The sequence below is a fragment of the Bufo gargarizans genome, chromosome 6 (genome assembly GCF_014858855.1).
Source record: "Bufo gargarizans isolate SCDJY-AF-19 chromosome 6, ASM1485885v1, whole genome shotgun sequence".
Taxonomy (NCBI): domain Eukaryota; kingdom Metazoa; phylum Chordata; class Amphibia; order Anura; family Bufonidae; genus Bufo; species Bufo gargarizans.
The window spans coordinates 283,709,880-283,735,713 of record NC_058085.1 but is presented as its reverse complement, the minus strand read 5'-3'; the positions used below and the strand labels follow the sequence as shown (position 1 = coordinate 283,735,713).

General features: G+C 46.0%; 1 protein-coding gene across 3 annotated transcripts; it reads right to left on the bottom strand.

The window, feature by feature from the left end:
- Nucleotides 1-420: 420 nt before the first annotated feature.
- Nucleotides 421-23,447, bottom strand: LSM14B (LSM family member 14B). Of its 3 annotated transcripts, XM_044297280.1 has the most exons (9): nucleotides 23,242-23,447; nucleotides 19,689-19,852; nucleotides 12,104-12,239; nucleotides 9,738-9,854; nucleotides 6,592-6,762; nucleotides 6,265-6,336; nucleotides 3,966-4,127; nucleotides 3,742-3,898; nucleotides 421-1,571 (listed from the first exon to the last, which is right to left on the bottom strand). In XM_044297280.1, the coding sequence occupies exons 1-9, from the start codon at nucleotides 23,360-23,362 to the stop codon at nucleotides 1,406-1,408; spliced, it is 1,266 nt and encodes a 421-aa protein (XP_044153215.1). In that variant the 5' UTR covers nucleotides 23,363-23,447; the 3' UTR covers nucleotides 421-1,405. The 3 variants fall into 3 exon arrangements, with proteins under 3 accessions (XP_044153215.1, XP_044153218.1, XP_044153216.1); XM_044297283.1 differs by lacking the exon at nucleotides 9,738-9,854; XM_044297281.1 differs by lacking the exon at nucleotides 6,265-6,336 and having other exon boundaries at nucleotides 23,242-23,446.
- Between the last annotated feature and the right edge of the window lie 2,387 nt (nucleotides 23,448-25,834).

The window sequence follows — 25,834 nt, the reverse complement described above, 5'->3', positions numbered from 1 at the left end:
ACTAATGCTACCGAAAGTGAGAAATTCGACAGGCTTTGAAGGACATTATGAGCACAGATTTGCATGCGACAATTGGATCAGTAACAATGGTTTGTATGAATGCTTGTTGATGGTAATTGGTCCATGTAAAAAGGTGCAATGAGCAAAGCATGCATCAGGTGAAATCAGTTTATATGGACACCTAAAACCATTTCTGGGAAGCAGATTGTGCTGCTCATTCCTATAGAGTAGGTGATTACTGCATACAAGTTTTAAGTGGAGCACTTCACCACCACTATATAATATAAGGAACTGTTCGCTCCTGATAATTGCCTGCTCAGACAGCATGTGTAAGTGTGCCTTTAGAGCCATTTTAATTACTTTTGTAACATCCTCAACTACCTTATTAATAAGATGTGTGTGATAAATATAAAGCACAAGTCAAATGGTTGTAGATTTATTGGTAGATTACAATTTAAATCACATCCCCATGGGCTACTGGTTATCAGCACCAGAATTCTACAAAAATAAAGACACTTTCTTAAATTAAATTTATCATAACTTAAAAAAATGGTCATTTGCAGAGACTTTTACAATATTGGGTAAGTGCATCAATGTCGAAAGAAACAAAATAAAAATAAAACCATGCAAACTTTCTCAACTTGTGGCATATCACTAGAGAATAGCTTGGGATTCATGCTGTATTATTTTGGCAGAATCAAAGTGGCATGACCTGCGTCTGCAACTTGAGTTGTTATATGCAATACGTACATTTTAGACAGGTGGTTGGCTAGCAGTGTTACGAGAATAGTTTTCGTTTATGCACACATGCATAGCCTTCCTACCCGGCTACCATGGCGAAGCCAACCAAGTGCTTAAACAAAAAAAAAAAATTTAAATAAAAAATGTGAGGGGGTGAAGTTTTAACCACCACCTACATCTGAACCTGCTTCATCTCAGTTCAATACTCAAGTGATGTCCCAACATAAATACATAAGGGGGAAGGGTGAGCAGAACACTCGTCCGAGCAAGAAACAAAAAGCTGTTAAAACCCCCTAGCTAAAAAGGGGCAATTTGCATCAAAACAAATTATACATTAAAAGTACGGAAAAAAGGAAGAGATCTCCTTCTGCCTGAGGTCCAAAATATAACTGCTCACCTCAATTGAAGTACCACATTTTCCCCTTATGATAAAGCCCTGCTATGGTCTCCTATACGCACATGCACTTCTGTGCCAAGTCCAATCTGTAGGCTATACAAACCAGTGTTATATGGATGAAAGCAATGACGGGTCTTCTCCTGCTCAGTGCAGGGTTACAGAGCTGCTACAATGCGTTTTGGGGGTGGGGCAAAAAAAAATATATGGAAGACTAGTCCAATAAGGGACACACAAACCCCTTAATTGTCCATGTTAGGGGCAGGGTCTTCACACTCTCCCAGTGCCAGCCCTCTGCGTTGTCTGGTTTCTTCGCGGAGTGGTACCACCCCTTCCTCCTCTAAACCCACCACGAAAGCTGCGACCGCGACGGAATCTGCCAGAGACTCCAAAGGTTTCAGTGTTGAGCTTTTTCTCCTCTGCCCATGTTGTACGTCTGTGCAGACAAGGATTTGTGAAACATTTTCATTTTTGCTTAGGTTCATAGTATTCCATGTTAAACGAATCTGCATAGATAGTCTATATATAAAGTTGCTACAACATACCACAGGCACGAGGTAAATACTGGGCTTTTTAACCCAATTATGAAAATTCAAGAGGGAGTGGCATCATTGTTTATGACTGGGGGATGAGCGAATTGACTTCAGATAAAACATCCGAAGTAGATTCGCATAAAACCTTGTTCTAATACTGTATGGAACAGAAGCTCTGTACAGTATTAGAATGTATTGGCTCCGATGAGCTGCAGTTATTGCTTTGTGAAATCTCACGAGACTAATAACTTCGTAAATTTATACTGTAAACAACATTTCCCAAACTATGGTTTGGTTCCAAGGTACCACTTGGAACCGAACCAGAGTTTAGGAAATGTTTTTACAGTATAAAAGTTATTACAAAGTCTCACGAGATTTCACAAAGCAATAACTTCAGCTCATCAGAGCCAATACATTCTAATACTGTACAGAGCGCCTGTTCCATACAGTATTAGAACTAAGTTTTATGTGAATCGACTTCAGATGTGTCAACCGAAGTTTATTCACTCATCCCCAATTATGACTGAACATTATGGTACTTAGCTAATTCCTAAATCAACTAAGCAACCTTGTGTAAACACTTATTCTGTGCTATGCACCAGCAGATTAATGAATCCAGTTCTGGAGTATTCACTGTACACACATTACTTATCCTGAATTACATAATGCATTCTACTCCAGAGCAGCATTCTCAGTATACACTACTAGCTCAGTGTCAGCACAATTTGATTAGATGGAGTAAAGGGTCATCTCCTTTCCTGGAAGTGGAAAAAATAAATTAAAAAAGTTAAAAACCCATGTGACCAAGTAAACTCAGATTGGGTAAATGAATTGATAACCTGGAGAGAGATCCATGTTACCCTTCCCCTGGGAGACAATCCATTTCATCTGTGCAGGCTGTTAAAAACCACTGCCCTCCTCTCCCCCTCCAGGCTGATTAAGATCACAGCCAGCTGAAGAGGTATTTCAACCCTTATTTTGGGTGGTGTATCTACAGATAAATGAGAGTTCCTTGAAAGATGACAAATTGGATCTTTAAAACAAGACCAGGACTGCAATATTGAGGGTCCATTCACATGTCGGCAACTCAGTTCTGCATTTTGCGGAATGGATTTGCGGCCCCATTTATTGCTATGGGGCAGCACGATGTGCTGCCCAAATCCGGAATTGCGCATCTGCACTTCCGATCCTGAAAAATAATAGAACACGTCCTATTCTTGTCCGCAATTGCGGACAAGAGGCATTTTCTATTAAGTGCCGGCAACGTGTGGTCCACAAAATGCAGAATGTACATCGCCGATGTTAGTGTTTTGCAGATCCACAAAACACACAGATGTGTGAATGGACCCCAACTGCTCTACAACTGGGGAATGTAGCCTTTTGAAAGCTGGTTGGGAGTGAACACAGTTAAGCATTTGAAACTTGCTGCTTTAAAGGTTCTACCTCCAGCTACTACAGACCAAGATATTAAGGGTAAAAGCATTCCCATAGCCTGCTGCCCAAGTTCTACTTGGTCTGAATGGTTTGCTTCTTTCCTCAAAGCCCAAGTGGAGCTTGGACAAAACTGTTAGGAATTAAAGGTGTAAATAGGACAGGTGATAAATGTTCAATCAGTGGGGGACCAGGAGGTTTGGAATCTCAAAAGGATTTGGGTCCTGTGTTCCCTTGTATGAAGTCAAGAGTCAAAAGTGCATGCTGCTGCTCCATTCACCTATGTGGGACTGCCCGAGAGTTGAGTGCAGCATTTGGCAGTCCCATAGAAATTTCTTGACCACTGCTCTACACAGTGGGATACAGGACACGGACCCCCCCCCCCCCCCACGCCCTTTTATACAGTGGGGATGGTTCAGACACATTCCACTAATTGGGTTTCACCTTGTCCCCTTTTAAGATAATGCATATAAATCTAGAGTAAAATGAAGCATTTTTCACGATCGGGCAGATCCCAACAAAATACAGGAATCCAAGCTGTCAGACTGGAAAGCAGCATGTGACTCTGCCCCCATAGCTCTTAATCAAAAAATTACCTGTAATAACTTAGTTTAAATTTTGCTAAAATAAAAAGGAGTCTACCTGGATTTCATCTCTGAAGAAATATTATCGAAGAAAGACTTTGTGCGGTCATAGTATATATTGGGCCCCAGGGCGTCTTCCTCTGGATTGCCATCACTATTTTGGGTTTCCACTCCAGAGTCTCCCTTCTCGTCACCCTCCTTCTCAGGCTTGTCATCTGCAAGGAAAAAGGTATTGTGTAATCCAGCACAGCAGCGTCAGTAGAACCCCACACAAATCACTACCTTTGACGTTTAGCTTATCCTTGAATTCTTTATCCAGTTCTTCCCGATTAAATTGAGCATTTGCACTTTCAAAATCAAAGTCCCCGTCAAATTTGATAGCATTTTCTTTAGCAGTTGTTGGCCGGTTCTGGCCCCGAGAGCGATTCCTGGCCCGCCTGTTACCTGAAGAATCAGATGGTCAGCACAGCAGCCATTTTTAAGCTACATTTGTAGGAAAGCATAGCCTTTGTGAATCTGACCCTAAAAAAGTACTTTCATATAGCGTCCGTAGGGGCCCTCATGATACTACCTGACCTGCATGAGTCACTATTAAAGAGGTTGTGCAGTCTTCTGTATATACAGCTCAACTCTGCTAAATGCTGTGTTTCAATTTGATTTCACTGACAGCAAGTGGATCTTAAAGAACATTCTGCTTTACATTCAAAGGCTGTAAATCCATGTCCTGATCCAGTCTCAAATTAAGTAACTGGTTTGTTACACTATTAGTGCAACACCAACAGAAATAATTCTATCCTGACTCCAAGCTCATACACTGCACTTAAGTGCATAGAGTGCCTTTGTATGCATGTTCTTCATGTTTGCATGGGTTTCCTCCCACACTGCAAAGACTGATAGGGAGCTTAGATTGTGAGCCCCATTGGGGGACAGCTTGGTGCCAATGTTTAAAGCGTTGTGGAATATAATAGTGTTATACAAGTGCATAAAATAATAGAGATGGACCAGGTCAGGAGAGGGTTTCCAACATCTGCAAACACTCGGTAATGGAAAAAAGTAAAACCACGAAGGAGTTGTTGGAATCATGAAACTTTCTATGTGTTATTGTAATGATATAGGTGAGCTAAAGATAAAGTTTATTGGGGAAATGTTAGAATTGAAAGGATGCTCTAGTACTCTGTTGGGCCACCTCTAGGCTGGAAATGTAGCAGCTGGGCCTCTAGGTCTTGCAAACCCATAGGTTGCTGAAGCAGGAGTCCCAGCTGGCTGGTCCCATAAATGCTGAACTGGTAATAAATTTGGTGACCAGGCAGGACAAAGTGTTGCAATTTTTGTGGACATATACTGGGAAACCCTCACTGTGTGGTCAAACTTTATGAAAAAAGAAAGGTGCCAGCTGGAAGCCCTGCCATGAGAGGCAACATGTGGCTGCACGATGTCCTGCCCTGCTCATATCGCTAGGGTTAACCGACTGTTGTATGCAATTGCTCCCCAGATCATTGCACTAGCAGTTGGGGCAGTGTGTTGCTCCATAGCAAAGGCAGGATTGAAATGCTTACCAATAAGCCTCCATACATTAACCCCAACATTGGATCTCAAACAGAACCCGATTAATCCCACTACACAATTCCAGTAAGTAGCAAACCAGGTTTCTCGTCCATAACACTGCTGCAAATGAAAGTCAGGGGCTGGCTGTCAATGATGGACACCAAATTTCCTTCTGCTAAGCATATGGAAATGGTCTGCAGAGACAGAAGCATATAATGAAGGTGCTGCCCGTCTTGATGGACAACACACCCGTGGGAGCTGCTCATGCTTGGATCCTCCCTACTTGTGGTCTGTCCTGTTGGCTGTGTGTGCCCTTACGTGATCACTGTTCCCGACACCTCCAAACAGCTAGGTCAGAATGGCATATATGGGGGGCAATTGTTTAAAATTACTATCCTGTGCCAACCCTCTAAAGTGGGTCAACTGGGCAAAATGTCTCCAAGTGTGTTGTACAAGCATGCCTAGCAGGCAATTTCTCACCCAGCTGTACACCACCCAAAGCTAGCATCAGATCCTTCCTCTTGCGGTAGGACACAGTGCCCAAATATAAATATGTGCCCGAGATACAACTGCATGCCGAGGTCTGCAGCAAGCCAACATTTCTACCTGGGTGCTCATTTGTCAGCAAGTATATAAACTCGCATATTTTCACTCACTAGAAGTCAGGAACTTAGAAAAGAGACATTCCCTTTTAATTATAAAAAGATTGAAGCTGTATTTACATGGGACTGGACCACCCCTTTACACTGGAAGACCACAAGCCTTTGGGAAAGATTCTGGTGAATAACTGCTATACAGACACTAATGAGGAACTCCCTTTAAGAGCCAGACAGTCTCCCGTTCAGGTGGACTCTACCCCTTCATGTACAGTAGGGTTGTACTACATTTGCCCTATATATGGCTGGCCTCACTATATATGGCTGGCCTCACCTTCCCTTGGCAATATTACCAGGGTATGCGTTTTCAGAGAATGTATTTGGTCTGTAAACTGTCCAGTGACCACCCACAGTAAAATTACCACCACTCCCCGTTTTACCTGACCTCCGTCTTTGGGGTCGTCTATTCTCATCATTGATCATATTCTGTGTCGGTGAAGTCTGAGATGGTACTGAAAGAAATCAAAAGTAGGCTGAAAGGTGTTCTACATAAATGACAAACTGGGTTATACAGTGCAGGAGGCACTGCCTAGTATGACCACTGGTAGATGCCTAATGTAAAGCAACAACTGGAAGAGCCATTTACTGGTGTGTGAACTTTATAAAGCACTAATGGCTACTGGTGGTAATGATCAGACCTTCCTATAAAGCTACAGTCAGAACTAATGCCAACGCAAAAAGCCCATCCCAGTCGGGACACCATTTACCACTTATTGGTGCAGGCAGACCGGCTGTCTGACCCTGTCTATTCCCCCGCTGGCTCACAGGTGGGCCTTTTGCTGGTTGCAGCTTCTTTTGAGCCATATTCTCCATTGGACCAGTCTGGACAGCTTGCTCCACCATAGGACTTTTTCTTACTGGGACCGATGGAAAACCAGCTGTGGTCAGGAAAGGAAAAAATCTGTCAATTTGCAGGAAGAGCTTGCAAAGGAATCCCTAGCAGTAATCAATCTCTATAGGCAGGCCTTGGCACAAAATTATGATGAATGCAACAGAAAAGGCGGCTGAGCTGCTGGTAACACTCATTTTAAGGCCATTCTTACTAATCAAGGTTCATGTGCCAAACCAACTCTGGTAGTCCCATAGAAACAAATGGCGCAGCAGGTTTTTAAAAAACCTGCTGCTCCATCCATTTCAGGGGGACACCACAGGGGTACAGCAACCCTCCCCCCCCCCCCCCCCCCCATTCTCAGTGGGGGTCCCAACAGTAGGACCTCCAGTCAGTTCTCCTATGCCAGGGGTCAGCAACCTCTGGCACTCTAGCAGTTTTGAGCCTGCTGGAAGTTGTAGTTTCACTTCACCTTTGGGAGTTATAAGAGCAGCCAAGCAAATGTGCACGCTGAGTGTTGTAGTTTCACCACAGCTGGAGTGTCAGAGGTTGCTGATCTCTGCCCCATCCTGTGGCTAGGAGAGGACATGCTATAACGGGAATACCCCTTCAAGACTAATACTAGACAAGCTGTGGAGGTATGGTGCAGCCCAGACACTGGTACAGGTGTTACACCTGTATGGCCAAGCAGATTTGGCATTCAAGTGGTGACAATCCCCAGAGCCATCTATCAATATACAATTTAATCATCTGGACAAGATATCGCAGACTTTAGACTTGTTCTTTAGTGCAATTTACCAGGTAGCCAAGGCTTGCCTCACATTAATAGAGTTAGTAACCTGCATCAGCAATGCAATCAGTTAACCCAATGGCATTGCAGGTTTCTATAGGACACTGAACACAATTTACAGACCGTGCCCTCATTACAGGACGACTACTACAAGCAATACATGCAAATTGCACAAATCCACATCTACACAAGGCACAATGCAGACGGTCTCATGCATGAAACAAAGCAGCAACACACACACACACTAGACTACAAAAACCTTAACTCCACAGCACGGATGAGAGTTATAAAATTTATCCCATCTTAAAAATGCTTAGAATAGTTTTTGTGGGACAACCCCCTTTAAAAGGGGTTTCAAACCAGCACCTGGATATGGCCACTAAGTGATTAAATAAAATGTATTAGTATAGTGCCACCTGCTGCCCCCCCCCCCCCCCCTTATTTCTATGTCTGGATTAGAGAGACAGCTGCACAGGCTCATCCTTCAACTGCCTTGTGAGCAGTGATTGGGAGAGTGCTGCAGCAGAAAGGACACTCCCCTTGACTTGAAGGAAGGGAGTTAAATACTGGACAACCCCTTTGACTCAATGCTTCTCACATGGCCGCAGTCAAATGCCAACAATCTAGCTGCCTACAGCCACCACTAGGAGGAGCTCACTTCACTTAAAACAGACTGACTGCTCCCACACAATGCATAGTTATGCAGTTTTTAATTGACTTTATGAACGAGTGAGTTGACTTTCAGGAAAGCTGGGGATGAATCAGGCAAGTCAGTTGGTGTGAGGTTTAGTGGATAACTAAAGGTTGGAATCAGACTATTGTGTGAAGAGGAACAGACCACGCTTTTCTATAGCATGGAAGAAAAGAGGGCAATTTGATGAATACCAGCCCAGCAAATAGCATAAGGATGCATTAAGGCAATGCATTAACAGAGCCTGGACTATATGAATGAGGCAGACTACTCCAAGGTGTTAGAGGGAACATCTACAGGAGCGGCAGTCAGTTGGCCCTATGGATCTCTGGACCTCAGAGAAACCAAGATTTAAGTAATTGAGAAGACTGCATACACACTATGCCTGGCTGTCCAAATCCAGAGGACGAGGTCAGATCCTCCTCACTGTTACGGTACCATTCATACGTCTGCAATTTCGTTCCGCATTTTGCGGAATGGAATTGCGGACCCGCACTTCCGGGTCCGCAATGCCGTTCCTGAAAAAAAAAAAAATTCCTATTCTTGTACGCAATTGCGGACAAGAAGACGCATATTCTATAGTGCCGGCAATATGTGGTCCGCAAAATGTGAAACGCACATTGCCGCTGTCCGTGTTTTGCGGATCCGTTGAGGATGTGTGAATGGACCCTTAGGCAGTATGACTATAGAAACCAGTGCAATTCATAATGAATCTACAGCAAAGTGTCCAGTTGGAGCAATTTGGTTTCATTTCATTGGTTTCATTTTTGCCAAACCAAATTTATTTTGTTCCTTTGCTGTTAAAAATAAGAGGGTATGCCCTTTCCCCGCAGCCAGCGTTACATGCTGCAGATATAGCACCATGAAATGCAGATGCAAGCTGTCCTTTGTGGCAACTCTATGCTTTGACCATCATAGGGGTCCAATTAGAGGGGCTCCCCCTGTTACATTCATACACCTTATGACATTTAGAATAGGGAGGCTATTGACTACATTGTGACCCCAATATATTAGTCCCATATGGAGCCCAACCTTCAACTGCCATACTCCTAGGCTGCCTGGGCCATTGCCAAGTTACATTCTCACGTCTAGATTTATTGTGCAAAAACCTACATACTGAACAAATCTGACACGGCACGGGTGACACTAGACAGTCACGCTGGGGCAGATTTACTAATCCTATAGATGGCAAAGACAGGCTGTGTAGACCTGCACCAGACGTATCACACTCCGGCTGGATGATAAAGGTGGTGCAGGGACAGACTTCTCTGGTTGGCTTAGAGAATTACACCAGAATCCTAGTGCAGCACAAAGTGTCTCATTCCTAAGAAGCCATGTCCAGTTGTCGAGCTAGGCATAAAATTTCGTAATCTAGATGTGCTGAATATTTAGGCACAATTTACACCAAAAATCTAGGTGCAGCGATTAGTAAATGTGGCCCAGTTAGTTAGTAGACAGAACGAAAATGACTATTCTATCCATCAACACGAGAACTGAAGACAAGGGCATGCGAACAAAATGCGACACACGCCAGTCATGTTACCCTTGGAGAGGTGCGGGGGCTCTGCCAGCAAGTCAGGATCCGATGCCACAGGCTGTGGTGACGGGGAGGAGGAGGAGCTGGAGGCTGCGGCTGATGCCGAAGGGCTTACCAGCTTCTCTGCATGGACAGTGCAACATGTTATTAACAGGTCATCCACCAGTGTTAGATGCAACGCCCCCTCCCCCCAAATATACAAATGCCTTTTAGTGTGTTAGTTTATTCCTTGTTGACTGCAGAACACATTTAAAAAAAAATATTGGGCACCCAACATGCTCCACTGCAATCATTCCTTTTCTTGAGGAGGAATTCAAACTGGAAAGTATCTTCATCTGCTGTACAGGAGACCATATATTCCTGGCTGGAGGACACCGACTTTAGTGTAATCAGAAGGATAATGTGTACAGGTGCCTTACAATTCTCCCCAATAGCAGGTAACACACCCAACCATTCAACAGTGTCAGGGGAGAGCCAGGAGAAAATAAATAAATTCTGTCCTGATTCAGCAGTCTTTTGGCCCCAGACCTGTAAACTTTGACATAACAGGTAATCTGCACCACTGCAGCCAATGACTGGCCTCAGCGGTGACATGTTGCCAAGTTTTGGGGCATGTCATGGCTGAGGTCAGTCATGGGTTGCAGGAGTGCACATGACCCTATCTGGCCATAAGTTCCCAGAATGGGGACCAGAGGACTAGTCTGGAACAGAGCAGTAGACTAGTATGATTTCACACGTGTGGCAGGTTGCAATTGAAAAACAAAAAAACAAACGCAAATAGCAAAAGAGCTAGACAACCCCTTTATGGACCAGGCTACAGAGAATTTCTTCATTTGAGACATGCCCTCTCTCATGTAAACATGCCAAAAAAAAAAAAAAAAACACAGAAGTACTACTGCATTTTAGTCAAAAATCTGCCTGAAAACATGTGCAATTTTGAGGTGGAAAAATCTGCTTGTATTCAGGACTGATTTTTTACACATGTATTTTGAAAAACAGCAGTGTGAACTGACCCTTACACTTCTAGCAAGAAAACATTTGCCTACTGCCAGCACTACCCTCTATTCCTGACCAGTTTCCCTATTTTAGGGTTGTTCCCCCCCCCCCCCCCCCCTCGTGATGATATAATGGTCACACACAACCACATTTCAATGAGAACACCGAGTGACAATGAATTAAAGGCATTCCAGGAGTTCAATATTGATTGCCTTTGCTCAGGATAGTTCTTAAATATCTGATCGGTGGATATGCAGCCCTTAACATACCAAGCACAGTGCCATGCATAGTATAGTGGCAGTGCATGGTACTGCAGCCTGGCTCATTCACTTGAATGGACCCAAGATCCAAACAGGCCATGTGACTGGTTAACAGGACGTTGCTGGCCTCCAGAGCGCTGCGGCATCTTAATACAGCTGATCTGCAGGGATGCCAGGACTCTAAACTCCACTGATCAGATACTGATCACCTATCCTGAGGATAAGTCATCAATACTCCTGGAAAACCCACTTAAAATTTTCAGTCTGGATAGCCAGTCTGCACAAAGCCCAACCTAATTCTAGGTAACTCCACCACATAAATTAGTGGTAAACAAAGGCAGTCAATACGAAAACGGCAGTGTTCACATCTGCGCTGTAGACTATTAGGATCCTGTCAAAGGCGCCAGACACTGGAAACCAGTCAAGTTCTGTTGGCGACTCATTTGATGGATCAGGAACATCTATCCTTTCCCTACAATACAGAAAAATGAATAGCATCGAGCAGTGCAGATGGGAACAAGCCCTAACTAAACTATCTACCTGAAATTCAGGACCATGATGTTTTCAGCAGTCCCTGTACTTCTCAACCCCCTCCATGACCTTTAGAGCATGCATGGCACTCTAGAAGTCTGAAGGCTGTATCCGACTGGCAGATCTTCCCGCTCATCGCTACAAGCGTTTGCAGGAATGCTAGTTAGCGATGATCTGGCAGTGTAATACTGCCGCTGATTGCTTGATGAACAAGCAAACGCTCAAGCAGTCCCGATTTTTAAGAAAGCTAAAAAATAAATGTAAAAATCGCTTGCTAGTGGCAGACTGCGCTGTCCAATCACAAACTACTGCCAGCAAACAAGTCAGTACGAGGACGAGCGATGGCATTAGTGATCCATCTCCATGGTGAGCAGGCAATTGCAAGAAAAAAAAAAAAAAAAGTCCTCCCTCCTGACAATCGCCTGCTAAATCGTTTAAGGTAAGACAGACTTAAGGAGTCTATGGTAAAGTGCAAATGATTTACAGCAAAATTGCAATTGGGACACAACCAGCCGATGAAGCTCAGACACGGGCTCTCTAGCTGGCGTACTGAACAGTACAAAAATAATGAAGATGACTACATACCTAGACCCAAGGAGGCAGCATACTGCTGGCCTAGAAGAGAGGAGGCAGCGAGCTGGCCATATGATGGCATGCCTCGAAACGGGCTGTAAGGCACAGAAGGCTGGTAGGACGTGGTGGAGGCAGAGCCCAGGGATGACTACAGGCAAAAAGGATAAAGAGTTAACAATGGGTTTACAATATAAAGAGAAGTGCACAAATATCCACTACAAGAAGGGTAATACAATCAATATGGAAAGGTGGACACCCCCAAAGACAGCACACGGGGCTGTGGGACACCATGGCTCCTCCTAAAGGTATTCCTGCATCGGGACAGTATTTACTGCAGATACTGCAACACTACTCCATTCACCCTTTTATCTGTGGGGGTGCCAATGGTTGGACACCCCCCCCCCCCCCCCCCGTCATGAACTGACAGCATAACTAGGAATATATTATAATTTGCCACAAACTGAGCATCCCTTTAATCCTGGATGAGAAGAAGTTTGACAACTAATCCGAGTACCTGATACATAAACAGCCTTAGGCCTCAGTCAGTGATTTCCATCAGCAAAACCAAGTGCAAGGTCAAAAACCAACTTTCCATTAAAGGGGTTCTTTACCTTTCTTGCTGATGACCTATCCAAAGACCCAGGACCCCCCACTGATCAGTGTCTGAGAACGCAGCGGCGCTTACAGTAGCACCACAAGGTGACTGTTGTGATGTCACTGGCCTGTGGGAAGCTTCTGCAGGTGCAGCTGATCAGCGGGGGTCCCAGGTGTCAGACCCCCAATAAAATGCAATGACTGATCCAAATGATAGATCAGTAAGGAAGTTAGAGAACCCCTTTGAATCTCATCTGCGTAAACTCCACTGCTGGTATTGGCTCATGATCACAGACTGAAAGCGGTCTTAGGGTACTTTCACACTTGCGGCAGGACAGATCCGGCAGGCTGGTCTCCGTCAGATCCATCCTTCCACTGTTTCGCCGGACCGCAGTACGGCGAGAGGCCGCTGGACTAAAAGTCCTGCATGTCTGACTTTAGTCTGGTGGTCTGACCGCGAACTGCCGTACTGTGCCGGAGCACCGCCCCCCCTTATGGTCAATGGGGATGGAGCGGCGGTCCAGCAAAATAGCGGAAGGATGGATCCGACAGGGAGAACAGCCTGCCGGATCCGTCCTGCCGCAAGTGTGAAAGTACCCTTAGGCCAGAATCAGACAAGAGATTAGTCTGCAGGAAACCTGCTCCATGTGGGGGCATGATTTCCCAGCCTGAACTCTGCTCCTGTGACAGGAGCACACACCATTGTACCGACTGATAATGCGTCTGACATTTGCTCCCGTGAAACACACTGATGGCATTATGGCCGTACAATTCATCCTAGTTAATATCAGGCAGGAACACGGCATAAGTTATATTACCACAAGGTCCTGTCACAGGAGCAGAGTTCAGGGTGGGAAGTCACGCTCCAACATGAACACGTTTCCTACAGACTGCTCACTCATCTGAAACAAGCCTTCAGCTGTTCAAATGCTTCAATTTCAAGATCTCTGCTTGCAGACAGTAAATAATAGAGTCAGATGAACAGGACTAGATCTACAGCTTGAGGAAGTGTATCTAGTTATAGCCTGTCTAAAACAGGCAGGACGACCTACACCGATACACTGCAGCAAACCAGCAGTGCAGACGCTCAGATTTTCGGGTCCATTCACATGTCCGTAAGTGTTTTACGGATCCACAAAACACGGACACTGGCAATATGCGTTCTGCAGACCAAACATCGCTGGCACTTAACAGAAAATGCCTAATCTTGTCCGCAATTGCAGACATGTTCAATTTTTTGCGGACACGGAATTGCGGACCCAGGCAGCACATTGTGCGGCACCGTAGAAATGAATGGGTCCACAATTCTGTTCTTAAAAATGCAGAAAACAGAATTGCAGACGTGTGAAAGGACCCTTAGGGTCCATTCACACGTCCGTTTTTTCTTTCCTGATCTGTTCCGTTTTTTGCGGAACAGATCAGGACCCATTCATTTTCAATGGGTCCTGGAAAAAAAATAAAAAATTGGACAGCACAATGTGTGCTGTCCGTTGTTCCGTTCCGCATGTCCGTTTAAATATAAAACATGTCCTATTCTTTTCTGCAAAATTCGGATCCTGGTACAATACAAAGTCAATGGATCCGCAAAAAACGGAAGACATTCGGATGTTATTCCGTATGTCTTCAGTTTTTTGCGGAATCCGTTCCTGGAAACACAGCAAATATTTTTTTTTTCCCTCAATTTTTTTCAAAGAAATCCAAACAACTTTATTTGATTATTGAATGTATACATGTTTCCGTTTTTTGCGGATCCGCAAAACGGATGACATACGGAAACATTTTCAGGAACAATGGATCCGCAAAAAAAACAGGACTGAAATTCGGATTATAGAAAAATACTGACGTGTGAATGTAGCCTTAATCTGTTTCTCAGGACTTCCGAGACAGGATGCAACTGTAGACAGTCTGCAGGACTATAGGTTTTAGTCTCATGTGAACAAGAATGTTTGGATTCAATGTCAGCAGAGATCTTCAAAGTTATAAAAAAAAATTATATGAGCTGCAGAAAATATAAAACAATCTAAGTGCATGTAGTCTGCAAAGTCTGTATGTGGGCCATGTGCACTTTTTGCAGGCCCCATATAAAAACAAACTTCTAATCTTGTCCGCAACACAGACAATAGGACACCTGCTATAATTTGCAGCTCGAGCGCATGGAAGCCGACACAATATGATGTAATCTGAGTGCTGCTTGCATTATTGATGCTCCAAAGATATGAATGTCTGTGCAATCCGGACGCAAACTGAAACTAAATTATGAATGCACCCTTTGGCAGCAGTTCTACCCCCAACCCACTCAGGCCGAGCCTTCACTCACTCCCATGCACATGTATTTAGTGCCGATGACAAGGACATCAGCATTCCACTTTGTTCGCAGCTTTTATCCATTTAATTAAATTTAATTGGTTACTGGATTCTGGGCCAAGTTACGTAAACCAGAACTAAATCTGGCAACAGCATTTTAAAGGGCTCCTCACACCCACCGCACATTCTATACCATGTGATGCTGGAGGAGAAAGCAAAAATTACCCATTTTAATGCCTGCCACCACCTGACCCCATTTATTCAGTGACCAATATAGAAACGGCAGATTTGGCCGATTTAAGAATTTACTCTTGTGTTAACATGAACAGAGCAAAACCGAAGACAGTTTGTCTTCTAAAAAGGACTCTGCAGCATTTTTGGGCTCTGTTCACATGGCTGAAATCCACTGCAGATTGTGCAGGATTCAACACCTGATAAGTTGAAGACCTGTGAACACAGCCTTCAAATTCACACAATGAGTGGCTTTGCCCATTTAATGCAACATAAGGCCTTATACTCCAGTCACATCTAGAGCAGTTAGGACACCATGCTGTGGTGGGAATGGAGTGTCCCTCATTACAACCACGGCAAAGGTGCTCTCCTCATACTCTGATCAAAGCTAGCCAAATTTGCCAGTCTTTATGAAAGGTGGGTTGACCTACCCTCAGAATAGGTCATCCAGGTGGCAACCAAAACAATCGCCAATGCGCCTTAAAATTTGCAGATGGCAACAAGACTTGTCGCCATTTGCGACTGGACCGCTGTGCAGCCTAGTATCAGTTAAAGAACATGGCACTCACCATGTTCTCTTCACTAGCACAGTGGAGAAGGAGGGAGTCCCTCCCCACTGCCACCAATGGGGAGATAGCAGGGAGGAGGAAAGGGGAAGAGCTGTGGCCACTGCTACTATGTAAAACATTAATGCAAGTATAGGCAGCGGTCTCAGACCTGGCCTCAACAGGGCATGCGATACGTGGCGATTAACCCCTCAGGTGCCACATATCACATGCCCCGTTATTGAGGCCGGGTCTGATACCGCTGTCAACACTTGTATAAATGAGTTAGAGGACCTTTCATTGGTCCAAAGAATAAGACCTTAGTAGCAGGCTGCATAGAGCAGGATCCAAGTGCACTTATTCCTGGTCGCTGCTCCGTTTGCCCACTGTGGCCCCAGGCATTTTCAACATTCAGAGCAAGGAGGAGGAGACGCCAGTGTCTCTACTTCTCCCTGACAGCAGCGCTGTCCAATCGCAGCTCCAGGCCAGGGACTGTATTTCTCCCTGGCTGAGCTCTGCGCTGCTGTCACGGAGAAGTAGACACTGGCGTCTCCTCCTCCTTGCTCTGAATGTTGAAAATGCTGGGGGCCACAGCAGGAAAACAGAGCGGCGCCCGGGAATAATAGTAAGTGCACTAGATCCCTGGGCACCGCTCTATGTAGCCCGCTACTTAGTTCATGTTCTTTGGACCCATGAAAGGTACTCTTTAATTACATTCATTGGTGGTGCAGTGGCCACAGGCCCCCCCCCCCTCCATTGGTGGCAGTGGCAGATTACACTGCTGGGGCTCCGATCGGTTACCATGGCAGTCAGGATGCTACTAAAGCCCTGGCTACCATGGTAAGCTCCCTGCTGCTGTGTGCACTATGTGCAGGGCAGCAGGGAGAGTGAAGTCCTAGTGACCCTAATAGCGCTCTAGAGAAGATACAGTCGGCACTCAGTCTATCATTGATGCGGTGCACGGGAGGGAGAATCCACACGAATTTGCATATAGAGGAACGGCACTCGCTAGGGTAATTTTAGAGCATTTTAATGGTCACATAAGGAGGCAAGTGACGCGTTTCGGCTACTATGAGCCTTTGTTTGAGAAAGGCTCATAGTAGCCGAAACGTATCACTTGCCTCCTGTATGTGACCATTAAAATACCCTAATAGGGCTCTCAGGGTGAATAGGACAAGGGATGAAAAGATCCAGGTTATAGCCCGTAAGGGGGAAAATGGTTCTTAAGGGAAGGGGGGGGGGGGGGGGGAAGGTTTAAGTCACTCCCTTTACCAATTTTATATATAAAATTTACAAACAAAAAAATAAATACGTTAGACCATATATGAAAAAGTGAGCTATTAAAATATTTAAAACATATTTCTGCTCTGGTGAAGGCCGTAAAAAAAAATTACAAATCAAAAACGCGCAATTCGCCATTTAGTCACCATGTCCCCCCAAAAGTCATCACTGGATGTTAGAGGTATGTGGTGCTGTATTCTATACTTAGTGCTGGCTCACTACTGTGACCTGCATCTTATCTTCTCCATCAAGTCCCTTTTTTTAATTATATGCATTTTAAATTTGGAGACTAAAAAATTTTTCATTTAGGAGCCAATGGCTCCTGGTTATTTTTTTGTCTGGAGCCATGTCATCACCATTACATTGGTGGGAATCAGAGTCCCAGCACCCCCAGCTGATCTGCTGTTTCAGGGAGCTGCTGCACTTTGACCGGAGCTATGGTGAGAGCAGCCTACTTCCAGCACCTTTCCAAGCACAGCGCCATACATCATAGTGGAAGTGCTTGGTATTGCAGCTCAGCCCCATTTGACTTCAATGGGGCTGAGCTACTACTAGGCCATGTGACTGATGTACAGTGACATCACATAGCCTAGGCCCTAGACAGAGGCTGTGGTGCTCCTTCACAACTGAGAAGCCACACTGCAAAAATGTATAGAACTGTATATTTCATATGTACAGTGCCATGGAATGAATGGTGCTTTAATATTTTTTTACATTGCAGTGAATAGGGGACAGATTGAAAGGCAAGACAATATATTGCCATCTGCAAAACGTATCTTTTATCCAGATACTTTAATAAACTTCAAACTCTATTTAAAAAAACATTGAAATTTGCACACCTGTCAAATGTTAAAATTACACAACCACAAAATTGCATACATTTGCCTACTCTACATCTAAACATATCCATTTGATGTACACCAAAAGATGTGAACAGGCCCCACCTGGAGTAAAGCAAACGTTTTAGAGGATCTTTCATGGTTTTTATTTATTCAAGATCAGGGATGCTCAACCTCAAACAGCAGCCCTCCAGCTGTTGCAAAACTAAAACTCCCAGCATGCCCTAATAGCTGTAAGCTGTGCAGGCATGTTGGGAATTGTAGTTTTGTAACTGCTGGAGGGCCACAGGTTGGGTATCCCTGTTCTAGATAAATACCTTTACTTGCAGGGTACCCCCTGCTGATGTTGCCACCATGCTTTTTTATGGCTCCTACATCCCCCTCTAGTTTACTCACTCAGTACGTTAAAACTGAGCATTAGTATAGGGAGGAGATGCCAGGGATTCTCAATGGGCATCTTCTCCCTGGCTGTAGTGCGGTCCAATCACAGCCGGGAAGAATCTTTTTTTTCTCCCTGGCTGTGACACTCTCCGCTGTGATTGGAGAAGGAGACGCCCATTGAGAATCCCTGGCGCCTCATCCGTGTTCCGATGCTCAGTACAATGGTCCATTCACACGTCCATATGCGTTTTGCGGCTCTGCAAATTGCAGATTCGCAAAGCACAGACACCTGCAATGTGCGTTCCACATTTTGCAGACGTGTGAATGGACCCTTAATATACGGGGGGGCACAGAAGTGACATTTAAAAAGATACAAAAATAAAAAAGGCAGGGTAGCAGCATCAGCAAGTAAAGTCATTATCTAGAATAAATAAAAACCATGAAAGGTCCTCTAACTACACTGAGAAAAGCTGGCCACAAAAGCTTGACTGGTGATATAGCTGGCGACTGGGCAGGGCAAGGAAGCGTTTTCTGGAGGAGACATTCCTGGGAAACCCTTGCTGTGTGAAGGAGAGTGTCATCCTCATCCTGCCAGTTGGAAACCCTACCATGAGAGGGAAGACATGTGGCCGCAGGATGTCCTGCACATATCGCTGAGCCGTCAGTGTCCCTCATAGCTTTACTAGGGGTGACAGCCTGGATTTCTCACTAAACTCTGGTTCCAGTCCATAGTCTAGGATCCTCATTCATGACCACAGCAAATAAAGGTGAAGGCATGACAATCAGGAGGAACACTACCCAAAAGGAGCCTCAGAGCCTTTATAGCAGCAGGGGAAGCACCTTCCTGCCCTTGTGGCAAAACCCATCGTCTAATCATGTATATACCTGCCTGAAACAAATACATGCAGAGTTTTGCAGCAAGTCCACATCTCCATCTTGGTGCATATTTCATTAATAGATTTATATCAATGCAAAAGATTCATATTTGGAAGGCCTCCTCCCTTTGTGGGCAGGCAGCGGCTAACATCTCCTAGGAAGCACTGCAATTATCCATTACCACCTGCATACAAGTTATTCACTGAAATATAGCCCCACAGATATATGGTATATAAAGCCCCCCCACCAATTTCCTTCTACACAGGAATACTTACTACAAGTTCAGATGTAGGATAAATGAGGTGTCTGAGCTACTTATCCATGAGATGACTACACCAGACCTAAGGGGAAGCTACCGAGCATGTCCGTCCACCTCTGAATGCAGGGGAAGGTGGGCTAGAAGGATACTCAGGGGGTGCAAGCAAAGCTGAAAGTGTACGTCAATATCTCATAGCATGTACACTGCAATAATCCTTCATTTGAAGTGCCCTGTAACAGGCAGAGCTAAATGGGTAAGAATCGCCTTCCACAGCTCGAGTATCATACCTGGACAATGGCCGGATCCTGGGGTAAGGCATGCTGGGCTTTCGGGGGCTCACACACCGTGATGTCTTTGATGTCACTACCCCTGAATATTATGTACTCGTACACCTCCTCACGGGGAGGCGCAGGGCGGTCAGTTGGACGGTCTTCAGTCCCAAAGGACCGCACTAAAAAAAAAAAAATTAAAAAAAATTATAAAGCAGAAGGAACCACAAAACCCTATATGTAGGGGGGCATCGTTTAAAGGGTGCAGTATGCTTTATAACTCCCTACCTGCCGCCGTTCTCTTAAAATAAAGACTTCTATAATATGCTAATGAGCCTCTAGGTGCTATGAGGGCGTTGCTCCAGCACCTAGAGGCTCGGTCTATGCAACCTTTGGCACGCCCAGGTCCAGTTGATTGACTCGAGTTCTCCTCTGTCCCGTAAATCCTGCGCCGTCCCTTTTAATATTCGGCGCAGTGAGTGAAGGACGCGTTCTGCTGACTGCTTCCTTCGGCACAGTGAGAAAGCAGTCAGCAGAGCGCATCCTTCACTCACTATGCCGAATACTAAATAAGACGGGGAAATCGCAGGATTTATGGGACACTGAGGAGAACTCTAAAGTCAATCAACTGGACCTGGGCGTGCTAAAGGGTGCGTGGACCGAGCCTCCAAGTGCTGAAGCAACGCCCTTATAGCACCTAGAGACTCATTAGCACATTTTAGAAGTCTTTATTTTAGGAGAACAGCGGCAGGCAGGGAGTTATAAGTCATACTGTTATGTACTGCTGACATTAGCACATCGCTAATGTCAGTCAGCTACATAACGTATTTCTCATGACTAAAACCCTTTAAAACCATATATACTGGCTATGGACAACTTTGAGGGCACTTTCCATCATTTCAGGCTCCTCATTTTGTACCGAAAATATTTTTTATTAAATCTTTTCAACAATTTTTCCTCTACAGCTTTCACTTTCAGTGTAGCTGCTGCTGAATAACTGCTACCCTTCTGAGAGAATCAGAGCAGCTCTGACCGTTCACTATGTGACCCTCATCCCTGAGCTCCCGACAGCTCACAGACTCATTTGAACTAAATTTTTATCAAACTGATTCATTAGGAAGCAGAATACACATTATAGGTCTGCAGATACACTGAAAGTTACAGCTGTAGAAAAAAAAAAAAAAACACAAATACCAATTCAAAATTATTTTTAATCCAAAGTGAGTAGAAGGCAAAATGTGTAAACAGCTTTTAAAGGGGCTGGCCAATTTACAGAGAACCTGTCACCATGAAATTCAGTATAATCTGCAAGTACCACGTTATAGAGCAGGAGTTGAGCAGAACGATATTTTTGTGGGAAAAGATTCAGTAAAACCTGCAATTTGTACATTTCTTTGCTTTTGCCACTTCCTGTGAAGCGCTATCGGTACAGGAGGGAGGAGTCAGTGACCGATCTGCAAATTCCATATTGTGGTGTGGACCCATTGACTTGAACGGATTCACGATTCACAAGATACAGCAAAAGATCGCACCGCAAAGACGTGTCCTGCGGCATGGACCCAAAAGCTCACGGAAGTGCTTTGTAGTGCTTGCGATCCGTGCCACAGTTCCACAAAAGATAGGACATGTTCTATCTACAGCTGTATCTTGTGGATCGCAGACCCCGTCAATGGGTCAGCACCGCAAGGATTCACAAGGTCAGTGCACTGCGGATCGGTATTCGCGTTCTGCAGGCCGGGCATGGCGCCCTTACAGTCGTGTATATGTGGCCTTGTATACACAATGCTGTCACTGGTAACTCCTCACTCCTGTTCCAATAGCTGTTCACAGGAATTGGGGGGGGAGGAAAAGCAGAGATAAAATGTACAAATTACAAGTTTTACTGAATCTTTTTCCACAAAAATACAGTATTCTCCGCTTCTCCTGCTCTATAACGTGGTGCTTTCAGACTGGTAAACATACAATTCTTAAAAGCCAAAAATAGTCCATGCAGCCGCAGCAGATTTTTACACCAGCTCTGAAGGTGAAGGCTGCCCGCTATCCAGATACAAAGGGAAACCAAGCAAACTGGCGCGCTGCGAGCGGTAGTCATGTACTCATTTTCTCTGGCTGTTCCAAGCTTCATTAGGACGCAAGCACTGATCGATAACTGGACGCATCCAACGCATGCACAGCGTATTCCGTTTTATCTGTGCATGCACTGGTCCTAGTAATTACCACAGAGGCATTACAGGAGAGGCTTCCAGGATCGCAGTTACCACCATAACCAGTCAGCCACTCCCTGCTAACTGGTGAGAGAAGCTGCTACTTCCATAGAGAACCCCTTTAAGTCAGCTGTGACTAAAAGGGATGTTCCATCACAGAACCTTTTTAATAGCCACCATGATTAGCTATTGACTGCACGTCTTATTCCTTTGGCCGTACACTATTCATTCCCCCTGCCGTGGTCACATGGGAAAAGCATTACATACCGCTCTGAGGGGTCCCCAAGCTGTGACCTCCCCCCACTAATAGTGCATATTAACAGGGGTTTTGATGGGAAAGCCATAACCCCAATACCTCAACATCTCACTAACCTAGGAAGCAGAGGTTTGGGACACTCCAGATACACTGAACATAAGGCCTCATGCACACGACCATATGTTTTTGCGAAAATACAGATGACGTCTGTGTGCATTCCGTATTTTGCGGAACAGAACAGCCGGCGCCTAATAGAACAGCGCTATCCTTGTCCGTAATGCGGACGAGAATAGGACATGTTCTTTTTTGCAGAACAGAAATGGAATGCACACGGAGTACCTTCTTTTTTTGCAGACCTGTTGAAATGAATGGTTCCGCATACGGCCTGCAAAAAAAAAAAAAAAAAAAAAAAAAAAAAAAAAGGCTTAACACTTATGTCCACGGACCCCATTGAAGTGAATAGGTCTGCATCCAAGCTGCAAAAACTGCGGTTCGGATGCGGACGAAGACAGTGTGCACGAGGCCTTACACTGTAGAGCAGCTGGACCTGCACCCCACTGACTGAGAAACAAGGTGGTCACTGAAGACTTCTTTGCCTCCGCTGACCACAGTATCCCCCCCCCCTCTGTCAGGCACAGCACCAGCCCCCAACCTCTCCGCTTCCTGCGCCCTCCTGAGACTGAGGGGAGAATATGGCCAACATGGAGGGATGAGCTCATCTCCAGCAAGTAGTGTCACCCCCTAAAACAGGCTGCCCCCTCTAATCCACAGGACAGAGTGCACCCATGACCCCTGCATGCTCCGGCTCTGCAAGGGGTGCCAAGACAAGTAGTTTCCGAGGTCTTAGACTCCACGTCTGGGACTTCCCTGAACCTCCAGTTCTGCCCCAGGTGCAACCAGGAGAACCAATTAAAGGGGACCTGTCACTGAGCTGCTCCATCCCGGCCCCGACACCTCCGTGGCCCCCGCGTGCACGGCTTTCTGCCCCGCATTACGTCAGCGGTTTGAGGACGCGGTGCTGCCCCAGTGCGGTGCACCCTGCAGAGGGCCGTGACGCGCACACAGTGCAGAGCCCCCGCACTAGTAACCGACCACCAGGCCCCTTCTTCACCTTTGGCAAGAGCCACAGTGGAGTTCTCGGTGTCGATGGTGTACAGGATCCCCTCATAGCGGATTTGCGCTTTAGAGATGAGGCTGATCTTGCTGCCGATGTACGGTGTTCCTGAACTCATCGCGCCGGCTTCTGCACAACTCCCTTCGGATCCCCACCTTTCTACCTGAGGAACCCCCTCCTGGACTGTCAAGCGCCGCCCACTGTCTCCCTTTATATAGCAGCCATTCGTCCCCACCCACTTACACGCCGGGGGTGAGGCCTAGTCTTGTTTCTCACTGCGCACTCTGTGCGGGCTTCTCCGGGCGGGTGACGTCGAGCGCTCTGATTGGCTGGCGGAGGCAGAATTAGCCTTAGACCTGGCAACTAATGACGCTGCTGCTGCTACACGGCGCCGACGGCTGCGGGGGGGCGGCGGCCATGTTGTTGGTGGGAGAATGTGATGGGAATGTCTGATGCAGCTGTGAGCCGCGGTCCTGAGGGGACCTGGCCTCACAGAAGGTCAGCGTTATATCAGGTTGGCGGGTCCGACTCACCCCACCCCGCCCATCGGCTGTTTCCTCTTCTAAATCACCTGCATGTAGGGTTACCACACGGCCGGTAGTTTAGTGGCGGTGCCAGTTATTAGTTGCCGGTATTTTCTACAAGCACGGTTACTAATGGGCTTCCATTGTGGAGCCCTCATTAATGCAGCCTTTACCTCCTGCTGACTGGAAGCTCAGGACCTGCCAAACGTCATCAGGCGGGAGCGCTGGTCCTGTCCTCAGCTTCCAGCCAGCAGAAGCAGAGATAGGGGCACTAATGGGGGGTATTATTCTTCCTGGGGGGCACTAATGTGTGCATAATTCTTCCTGAGGGGAACTAATGAGGGCAATATTCTTTCAGGGGGCACTAATCGGGCATTAATATTATTAGGGGCACTAATGTGGGCATTAAAGGGGTTGTCCAGGTTCAGAGGTAAATCCGGACATACCCTTATGTTCACCCAGGCAGCCCCCCTGAGGCTAGCATTGCAGCATCTCATGCTTTGAAGCGCTCCCTTGCCCTGCGCTAAATCGCGCAGGGCGCGGGCTCTTTTGTTTATCATAACACACTGCCGGGCGGAAGCTTCCGCCCGGCAGTGTGTTCGTTGACATCACCGGCTCTGATGAGCGGGCTTTAGCGCTGCCCTAGCCGTTTTACTGTCTAGGGCAGCGCTCAAGGCTGCCCATCAGTGTTGGTGACGTCACCGGGCTTCCTGGCAGCCCCATTGAGAGCCCTGGTACGTCACCGGATCTAAAAAAAAAATGCCTTTGCCGCAGGGCAAAGTAGAGCATCGGGGCATGAACTGCTCCGATGCTGAAGTCCGGATGGCTGCCGAGGTGAAAATGGAGGAATGTCCGGGTTCAGCTCTGAACCCGGACAACCCCTTTTTTTATTACTGGGGGCACTAATGGGAGCATTAATTCTGGGGTGCACTAATGGGGGCATTATTAATTCTGGATGGCACAAATTGGGGGCATTAGTATTATTGGAAGCCACAGTATGACAGCGACTTAACACCCCCTGTTAAGTCACAACCACACTCCCTTTGGGGTGTGGCTTAGTTTGGAAGGGTGGCAACCCTACCTGCATGTCGTCTCTGTAGAGCAGGAATGCTCAACTTGCGGCCCTCCAGCTGTTGTAAAACTACAACTCCCACCATGCACTGCTGTAGGCTGATAGCTGTAGGCTGTTCAGGAGTTGTAGTTTTGCAACAGCTGGAGGGCCGTAGGTTGAGCATGCCTGCTGTAGAGTCAGCGCAGTGTAATTTCAACCGCTCTGTCCCATTCAAGTGAATGCATTCTAATTACACAAAACCGTTTGTGAATTTTAAGACTAAGGGCTGTTTCACACGAGCGGATGCCGTGCGTGACATCCGCTGCGTGAATGACAGCCAAGACCCGATGCGGACACCAGAAGCACGGAGCATTAACATGACTGATAATGCTCCGTGCCTCTCTGTGACCTCTTTACTACGAAATCACAGTGAGATAAAGTTGTGATTTCGTAGTAAAGAGATCACAGAGAGGCAAAGAGCATTATCAATCATGTTAATGCTCCGTGCCTCTGCAGTCTGCATCGGGTCTTGGCACTCTTTCACGGAGCGGATGTCACGCACGGCATCCGCTAGTGTGAAACAGCCCTAAGGGTACTTTCACACTTGTGGCAGAGGATTCCGGCAGGCAATTCCATCGCAATCCGGATGCAAATGGATGGCATTTGTCAGACGGATCCATCTGACAAATGCATTGAAATACCGGATCCGTCTCTCTGGTGTCATTTGGAAAAAGGATCCGGTATTTATTTTTTTCACAGATTTATTGGTCTGCGCATACGCGGACCGGAAGAACGGATCTGTCAATGCAGCAATTTTAATGCCGGATCCGGCACTAATACATTCAATGGAAATTAATGCCGGATCCAGCATTCCGGCAAGTGTACAGGATATTTGGCCGGAGAGAAAACTGCAGCATGCTGCGGTATTTTCTCCGGCCAAAAAACTTAAGAGGGACTGAAATTAAGTCATCCTGATGCATACTGAACGGAATGCTCTCCATTCAGAATGCATTAG

What these genes read in the sequence shown, in the direction of transcription:
- LSM14B (XM_044297280.1), bottom strand. Translation starts at nt 23,362, where the DNA reads ATGAGTTCAGGAACACCGTACATCGGCAGCAAGATCAGCCTCATCTCT. An exon ending in AGGATCCGGCCATTGTCCAG is followed by an intron (nt 12,240 to 19,688) that starts GTATGATACTCG and finishes TTTTGCCTGTAG; the next exon opens with TCATCCCTGGGCTCTGCCTC. An exon ending in TCTGCCTGCACCAATAAGTG is followed by an intron (nt 6,337 to 6,591) that starts GTAAATGGTGTC and finishes GATTTCTTTCAG; the next exon opens with TACCATCTCAGACTTCACCG.